Source organism: Bactrocera oleae, chromosome 3 (assembly GCF_042242935.1).
Source record: "Bactrocera oleae isolate idBacOlea1 chromosome 3, idBacOlea1, whole genome shotgun sequence".
NCBI classification, from domain to species: domain Eukaryota; kingdom Metazoa; phylum Arthropoda; class Insecta; order Diptera; family Tephritidae; genus Bactrocera; species Bactrocera oleae.
Genome location: NC_091537.1, coordinates 88,904,646 through 88,912,833, shown reverse-complemented (window position 1 = coordinate 88,912,833; position 8,188 = coordinate 88,904,646). Strand labels below are relative to the sequence as shown.

Below are 8,188 nucleotides of genomic sequence, written 5' to 3'. Positions count from 1 at the left end.
AATCTAAATTTAGAGAATATCATGTACTTTAAGAATAGGTCATTCATTTTGAAAATTTATGGATTGCCTTGAACCCGGAGCCGATCTCCAGAAAACGCACAAAAAAAGGTGCCAGGCGGTGAGGAAGATTTTTCTGCTTAAAATTATCTCAAATTCAAAAACCAAAAAATTATTATTACAATAGATTAGCTAATAGACAGGTAACGATCGGAGAACTTGTCAAAATTTTGATTTTTAACCAAATAACGGCTTCCCAAAAAAAAGTAGTTTTTTTGTGAAAAAATCTAAACTTCAGAGTGGCTAAAAAATCGAAATTAACAATATGTTTATTTCTTGGAGGATTATCTGACAAATATATCGATTGGTCCACCGGTTTCGGCGACATTTTAATCACCGACTCTGAAACAGCGTTTTGAGGATAATTTTAAAGTTTTGGGAAGAGTTAAAAAAAATTCTTGCAAATATGCTCATATTTTCGAAACAAATTGTCGGATCAACTTCTAATTTTCAAAGAAAATATGTATATGTATCAATTTTTAATAAATAAATTTTGTTTTTTTTTTGGACCTGCCTTTATCGGATTATCTTAGCCTTGAGTTTGGCGACGTTCGATTTTAACAAGACGGAGCCACCTCCCACACATCACATTTATTGAGAGAACACTCCGGTGAGCAGATATGTAATTTCACGTTTTGGCCCTGTTGGCTACCAAGATCGTGTGATATCACACCGTTAGACTTATTGCTGTGGGGATATGTGAAGTCTAAGTCTATGCGGATGGTCCCGCTTCAATTCAGGCTTTGGAACAAAAACATCACGCGTGTAATTCGCCAGTTACCAGTCGAAATGCTCGAACAAGTCATTGTAAATTGCACTCACCGAATGGAGCAACTGAGACGTAGCTACGGCCAACATTTGAAAAAGATAATCTTCAAAAACTAAATGCAAAAGAATGTTCTTTCGAATGATAATAAACATTCCTCATTAAATTTGAACTTTCTGTATTTTTTTCTTTAAAAAAGTAGGGAACCTTAAAATGGATCACCCTTTATATAATAAAGGACGCACTTTGTAATAAAAATTACCTGTCATTTATGGGCGGCTCCAAAACCTAAGCAAAATCTAAACAAGTTTATATATCTATCCAATAACAGCAGTCAGATTTTCTAAAGAATCGCAACTGGTTTGATCAACCTGATATTAGGAAGGGTTTAAAAAAAATACAAACTAGAGCTAGAATGAACTTTAAAAGACGTACACAATAAAACATGAGTTATATAAGCGATCAAGTACATATATAATTCATAAACCACCGAACACACTTCAAAAGTACAGACGAGTATGAATTGACATATTTGTATTAAAATTAATGCTGAAACATCAACACAGTCAGCTATGAACACAAACTAGTACGTTTAGAAGAATTTTCTAGCAGAACCGATAAAGAAGCCCGGACCATTACCCTGCCTCACCTCATCATCGAACCATTGTTTCATCGCCTGTATGTAACCATGCTCATTGGAGCGTCCCATATAATAGCTAATCTTGTTATTCAAAAGCATTTGCGTGTCACGTGCCGTTTCCAAATTATTATTCAACATCGCATTCCAAATGGCCCAACCCAAGTCGGGGCGTATATTTAAGACCGTCATCAAAGCCGATTCGAAACCCACCAATAAACCGCAGGCCAGCAAACGACTGTTGCCCAATATAATTACGCGTCCTTCACGCAAACACGCCTCGCCATCGTCCAGATCATTGCTGGCAAAATGTATACCATAGAAATTCGGTATGGTCTCTTCGGCCAATTTGCAAAAATCACGCATGTTAACTACAAAAAAAATGTCGTAAGAAAACGTTGAAAATGTTAATTAATTCGCATGGTTGTAACTGCGCTACTACATACGATAGACCCCAGTGCTCAGCGGTAGATGATAGTAGAAGAAAGGCAGTGCGGCACAACGTTTAGCCACTAATCGCATATAACTGACCAGCTGTTCGACTGTGGTGGGCTTGTAGAAGAGCTCGGGTAGGCAAAGCACCGCATGTACGCCCAATTCGTGCGCATGATCAGCCATTACTAGTACATCGGGCAATGGTGCGCCGCCGACTTGCAGAAACATAACCAATTCGTATTTTTGTGCGGCCTCCCACCAAGCCTCGGCATTTCGCATGCGCTCCGACAAACCCAAGGCGGGACCCTCACCCGACATGCCATTAACTGTTCATATAAGGAAGGAATATTGTGTTGATCAGATGATTGTTGAATATATATGGACTCACTTAAGTACCTAAAACACCACTAATACGATTAAATTTCAGCCATTCTGCGTAACGGTCAATATGCTGAATTTCCAATGATTGTTCTCTAATACAAATTGAATGAAATATTAACTCGCATATGTCAAAACATCTTTTGAGGCTCAAGTTTACTCATTATTTTTGAAGGCAGTGAATACAGGCGCCATTAGTCCTTTGAAATCGAAGAATTTTACACGTTTACTCTCCGTTTGCTGCACTTTAGTGTTTCGAGTTCGGATCGCGCGCTTTGCGGGTCCATGTACTTCTTCCTCATACCGAGCCGCTATATATTGCTCCATCGCCTTATCTGATGGTATAACTATTGGCCGACTTTTCTTGTTACCCAGCGTGATGTTATTAAAATGGAGATTGAAAAAAAAAAAATAAATAAACTAGAACGTCTTACGTTTTCTTTTGTGAATCTTTGTAATGTTATGACAAACCATATTCGGCTCTACATATGTAGTTCTTGAAGGCAACGATAAGAAATTTTCATTTACTCGATTACAACAAATTCTTATGACATATTTCAATCAAGCAGAATGGTTTTTTCTATGCGCATAAACACTTCTACTTCTTCTTCACTTTATATCCAGCCATAGACTGTCAACTCGCTAGAGTTTCGAAAACAAGGACTGTCAACAACAACAATATCCAAAGAGCAACAGGAATCCAATTCCACACAACTAATTGAACGCAAAGGAAACAAAAGGCATTCAGTGAACTTTTAGTAGAGAGAAAAATGCCAATACTTGGATACTTGGTCCCGCGGAAGGCTCAAAAAGCCAATAGTGAAGTGCGGTTGTGTTTGGTCGAGGACCCTTCGGTAACACTAAACAGCCCCATTATAGAATTATGTGTCCCCTACAACAACCACATATGTCTAAAAGCACAACAAGGTTAAGAGTTGTCCAGCGCTGCTTTACTACCCACGGACGGACTACTCTCCGCTTTTCGAGCCAATTAGCAAATATTAAATTCTTTTTGGAAGATTTCAAAAATTACAATAATACGAACAGAATTTTTACCCCTGGTTCTGTGACATGTATTCTTGGCAGGGATAATCGTGAATTAAATATTTCTTTTAGTGCATTTTTTCTCTCTTTCGCAGTCTGGCTTTTAATATCATCGGATTTTCCAAAATTTGAACTGTCCGCGAAAGCTAAAGGAAATTTCGAAAAATGTTTCATGTCGGAAATACATAAGTATGTATGTGTCGGCGCGCAAATAACAACGATCGACCACTTTTTAACACCAGCGTATTTAAAGTGTAAAATTTCACCACACTTGGTTCGAAAAATCGAAAGACGCTCTGAAAACATTGTAATTGTTTTCTGGCAAAAGCAAATTGTAATTGTCAAAAAACAAAAACGCTTCGTTAGTTTCTCGCACAGCAAAAATGCTCCAATCCCGTTTCGGAGCCTCGGTGTCCGCAAAAAAACCTGTGCCGTCGGACTTTAAGGGTATATTCGCATCTGTTTTCACAAGCTTTCAATCCGATGAGTAAGTAAGGGTTTCAGGAAACTCGAAAAATATACAAAAATTTCACAAATTAAAATAGAAATGTTGTTTTTGGTAATATTTGAACACCAGACATCAAACATTACAATTGAGTTGTATTGAAGATTATGCCGCATGGCTCAAGAATCACCATGTAAAAGGCGTGCTAGGTAGGGTTGAGATTTTGCGAAAATATTTACTAAACTTTACGCGAACATTTCGCGCATTTCCTCAGTCAACAGCACAACTGGGGAGGGTCCGGTTTTGGGTTTGATTGAACGCAAATTGAATGCCGAAGCTTGGAGTCGCGCTTGTAAAAAGTGTTCGTTATTGATGTTGTTGCAAATTGGCGGTGCGCCATTGCCCGACGTTTTGGACTTGGCGCGACATGCCAACGATTTGTGCATACACGGTGTGGTTTGTATAGCGGAACTATTTTATGTTCCTACCAAAATAGAGCAATTGGTTGGTTACTGTAAAATTGTGGCGGAGAAATGCGCAAATCACCTCTTCTTGTACTATCACTTGCCGGAATTGACGAAAGTCAAATGTAAGTGAAAATAGTCGCTATTGATTATTTTTTTTTAATATTTTCTTCTTAAACTCAGTCAACCCCGAGGAGTTCTTTAGTAGCGCTGAAAGTGTCATACCGACTTTTGCGGGCTTGGTTTGTAAACAAACCGAATTGATGACGGCCATCAAATGCTTGACGGAAGATCGTATTATACTAATGGGCGATTCGAAAATGCTCGCCGGTGGCATGTTAATGGGTTATGATGCGGCCATTATGACGGTGGCAAACATGGAGCCGACATTAATGAAAGAGATATATGACGCAATGTTGAGGAAGGATTTGAAGACAGCTAAAACTAAACAAAAATATTTAAATCAACTCATTAGAAATCGTATAACAAAGGGCAGGTCTAGTTGGATTTCGGATATGAAGAAGTGGTTCAATGAGAAAATGGCATCAAGTGACGGTTGTGGTATTTTTGTTGGTAAACCGAGAAAATTTGGTATATACGAATTATAATAATGGAAGAGATATTCTTGTTTAATGTTTTAGCGTTTTTCAGATTAATATATTGATTATAATTCTTGATGTTGTAGTGGTTATTTGAAACTCAATTTGAAGGAAAGATAGGGACAAGGTCGAATGGTAAACTGATCTGACTGTTTCGACGAAGTCGGAGAATAAGCGATGTTAGCTGAGTTGGATTGAATGGTCATGCAAAGTGGTGGCTCGTGTTACAGGGTGACTCGACATGTAGAACATACTTGTATGTAATAAACCATAATCATCTGTTCTACCTTACCAAACTTCGCCAGGAGTTTAACCATCTAAGATCTATTATTTCAGCAATTTATACTGGATTAAATCGTTGTACGAAATTGTAAAGATATTGAAATAGGTAGGTAATAGATTGCAAGGGGATCTCACACAATCAAGGAGGGGTCCTTAAGGAAGCGGCTTCAAGTAGGCGGTCAGCGTTAAGTGAAAATATTATTTGGAAGGTAGAACCGAAAAGTTTCAAAAAAATAGTCAAACTTAAAATATATAGATAAAATACGAATACTGTTGAAAATATATGTACATATGTATATAGGTTGCTGCAAACTCAGAAAAAATATGCATAATAAAGGCATATTTTCGTCAGAACACTGTTATTCCTGCGACTTGGCGGCAAATACCAAAGCAACTACTTCGTAATTGCAAAGCGCTTACTCGAGGAATAGATATTGCATATTCGGATCTAAAAATCCGAGAAGGAAGCACTTCTGTCTCACGAACCATCTTTGAATTTGTTACGAGTTCAGAGACTGTAAGGCACAGTAAAGAATTCGAACCTCTATCTCCTTCAATTCACACTTTGATAACATAAGAAAGAAACAGTTTTAAGGTGCCTTGAATTTAACTGTCAATTTTGACAAACCTGACATTGCTGAACATCAAAATCGTGTAAAAAAAAATGTTACGAGAAATTCCGACAACTGAAAGTTTTTGAGAGAGCAGTTATGGACGTCGCAGAATTGAAGTCTTTCGAGGGTTTCTTGGCACCGGCATTCACATGCTTTGAAAATAATGAGTAAGCTCTGTAGATAACAGTAAAATTTGCATTGAACGTTAACACCAATTTTCCAGAGATAAAACCTTAAATTTAGGACACATTGACACCTATGCGGAGTGGCTACAACGAAATGGAGCCGTAGGTGTTTTAGGTGAGTCGACCTATGTACATTTATGGCTCCACCAAAGTCTAAAGGGATAATCTACTAACGTTAGTCAATAGCATCACCGGCGAGGGTCCCATTTTGGGCAAAATCGAACGTCAATTGAATGCCGAAGCTTGGAGCGTCGCTTGTAAGAAGTATGAACTAAAAATGCTGATACAAATTGGCGGCGCACCAATGCCCGATGTGCTGGATCTGGCAAGACATGCTAGTAGTTTAAATATAAATGGTGTGGTCTGCATACCGGAACTGTTCTATAAGCCAAGCGATGTTAAGCAATTGGTGGGCTATTGTAAGATCGTCGCCAAGAATTGTAGGCGGCATCCATTCATTTACTATCACTTGCCACACTACACGGATGTGTTTCGTAAGTGCAGCACATGACCAAATTTCTTACGCAACAAAATTATTTTTAACTGTATATAATTAGTTGACATGCCTGAGTTTTGTGAACTTGCGGAAAAGAGCATACCAAATTTTGCGGGCATCGAATATTCCCATAGTGATCTAGCAATGGCTGCAAAATGTTTGGCTCCAAATCGTATGATCATACTTAGCGATTCACGTATGCTATCCAGCGGTCTGCTACTCGGTTTCAAAACATTTTGCATGGCCGCATTCAATATGGTACCAGATACGATGCGTGAAATTTACGATTACATGAAAACTGGCAAAATGAATTTAGCAAAGAGAGAACAAAAACTTTTAAATAGTTCCATACGAGAACATATGACTCGGCAAAAGAAAGGTAGCTGGGTTAAGGCCATGAAACAATGGTTTAACGAAGAGATGAAGAAACCACAGAATGGAACAATATTTTCGGCAGGTCACACACGTAAACTCCGCTAGGATTCGTTCTTTTTCCATTATTTCTTTAGTTTACAATTATTTTTTTATGATTACAATTATTACAATAAAATATAATTTATGGTTGTCACTGTAATTAAGGCTGTTTAGGGGCACAAGTGACGAAAAAAATTTTAGTTTTATTTTTTGCATATTTCGATAGTCTATATCTTTAAAAATACTAAAAATACCGTACTTAAATTTTAAAATAATTTTTGAGTTACCACGTTCTAAACTATAGGCGCCTAGTTCAATCAGCTCGATCAGTTTATCTTTGAGTGATTAATCGGAGACAAATGATCCGATCACTATCAAATCTTTTCTGAATGTAGTACTCCATACAATAACCAATCAGTTTTTGAACTGATCAAAAGTCGAATTTTGACAAGCCAAACACGACCAACATTTCGGGAAAATTCAGCTATATGTAGTCACTTATTGTATAACTTTAAACACGTTTTTCTCAAAAAGTGGTTCGAAAGTCGGTTGTCAAGTCTTCTCACGAACAACTTAACTGATCTTAACGAGATTTTACACAGGTCTTCGAGCTATAATTTACAATGTTTTGAACGAAGGATTTTTTTTTTTGTTCAATTACAACTATGTAAAAAGCAAAAAACGTTGAGAAATTTTCAACAAAATTTTAATTTTTTTTTTTGTAAAATCGTCTACCAAAACTACAATTTTCACTTTTTTTTTGTATTTACTTCCGCCAATACCTAGTTTATGGTTTTCATCAAAACACGTATTTTGTTTTTACTACAGATGATCCTCCAAGAGTTTCTGCTGTCCACGCGGAGGCACCTTTTTTCCGAGGGACTGCCGGAAATGACGTCGTAATGGTCAAGTTTTGAATATTTTCCTTTGAAAATTTCACAAAATCTTTGAAAAATATGTATTTTTGGAATAACAAAAAGTTTGAATAAAATATTTACTTTTTTATATGACAAAAAAATCATTGAAAATATACCGTTTTTTGCTCGAGAAGTAGAGTGTACTGTTAAAAAAAAAAAACTACTAAAAGCGCTATAAATCAAGAACTATACACGCCAGAGACTTTAAATTGTATCTCTGGGATGGTAAGAGATGAGTTTATAGGAACCGCGTTCAAAATTAGACAGTGGGTGTGGCAGCGCCCACTTTTTGGACAAAAAAAAATTTTTTTTTGGTTTAAACTCTAAACGGTAAAAATTACCGAATTTGACGGTTTTTGGTTTAAAAATTTATTTAAACGCTTAAGGAAAGTATGTCGATTAAGACTTTGTTTCAAAACTCCATTAATGACCACAAGAACTTTTTTTAAGTTGAT

The 8,188-nt window shown here is 37.0% G+C and overlaps 3 protein-coding genes across 3 annotated transcripts; 2 read left to right on the top strand and 1 right to left on the bottom strand.

Annotated features, from left to right (window-relative positions):
• Positions 1-1,273: 1,273 nt before the first annotated feature.
• LOC106615285 (N-acetylneuraminate lyase B) lies at positions 1,274-3,481 on the bottom strand. The gene is made up of 5 exons (XM_014231441.3): positions 2,745-3,481; positions 2,434-2,636; positions 2,292-2,368; positions 1,907-2,221; positions 1,274-1,831 (listed from the first exon to the last, which is right to left on the bottom strand). Exons 1-5 carry the CDS (start codon positions 2,745-2,747, stop codon positions 1,416-1,418), a joined length of 1,014 nt encoding a protein of 337 aa, XP_014086916.1. The 5' UTR covers positions 2,748-3,481; the 3' UTR covers positions 1,274-1,415.
• Positions 3,482-3,612: 131 nt separating this feature from the next.
• Positions 3,613-4,901, top strand: LOC106615344 (N-acetylneuraminate lyase B). The gene is made up of 4 exons (XM_014231530.3): positions 3,613-3,804; positions 3,895-3,971; positions 4,037-4,351; positions 4,410-4,901. Exons 1-4 carry the CDS (start codon positions 3,701-3,703, stop codon positions 4,832-4,834), a joined length of 921 nt encoding a protein of 306 aa, XP_014087005.2. The 5' UTR covers positions 3,613-3,700; the 3' UTR covers positions 4,835-4,901.
• Positions 4,902-5,649: 748 nt separating this feature from the next.
• LOC106615328 (N-acetylneuraminate lyase) lies at positions 5,650-6,977 on the top strand. The gene is made up of 4 exons (XM_014231505.3): positions 5,650-5,888; positions 5,945-6,021; positions 6,086-6,400; positions 6,464-6,977. Exons 1-4 carry the CDS (start codon positions 5,818-5,820, stop codon positions 6,880-6,882), a joined length of 882 nt encoding a protein of 293 aa, XP_014086980.2. The 5' UTR covers positions 5,650-5,817; the 3' UTR covers positions 6,883-6,977.
• Positions 6,978-8,188: the final 1,211 nt, after the last annotated feature.

Excerpts from the sequence above, each read along its gene's own strand:
- LOC106615344 (XM_014231530.3), top strand. The coding sequence starts at position 3,701 with ATGCTCCAATCCCGTTTCGGAGCCTCGGTGTCCGCAAAAAAACCTGTG. Across the intron at positions 3,805-3,894 it reads ACAAGCTTTCAATCCGATGA|ACATCAAACATTACAATTGA; the intron begins GTAAGTAAGGGT and ends TTTGAACACCAG. Across the intron at positions 3,972-4,036 it reads CCATGTAAAAGGCGTGCTAG|TCAACAGCACAACTGGGGAG; the intron begins GTAGGGTTGAGA and ends GCATTTCCTCAG.
- LOC106615328 (XM_014231505.3), top strand. The coding sequence starts at position 5,818 with ATGGACGTCGCAGAATTGAAGTCTTTCGAGGGTTTCTTGGCACCGGCA. Across the intron at positions 5,889-5,944 it reads ACATGCTTTGAAAATAATGA|AGATAAAACCTTAAATTTAG; the intron begins GTAAGCTCTGTA and ends CCAATTTTCCAG. Across the intron at positions 6,401-6,463 it reads ACACTACACGGATGTGTTTC|TTGACATGCCTGAGTTTTGT; the intron begins GTAAGTGCAGCA and ends GTATATAATTAG.
- LOC106615285 (XM_014231441.3), bottom strand. Across the intron at positions 2,222-2,291 it reads TCGTATTAGTGGTGTTTTAG|TTAATGGCATGTCGGGTGAG; the intron begins GTACTTAAGTGA and ends TTATATGAACAG. Across the intron at positions 1,832-1,906 it reads GCTGAGCACTGGGGTCTATC|TTAACATGCGTGATTTTTGC; the intron begins GTATGTAGTAGC and ends TTTTTTTTGTAG.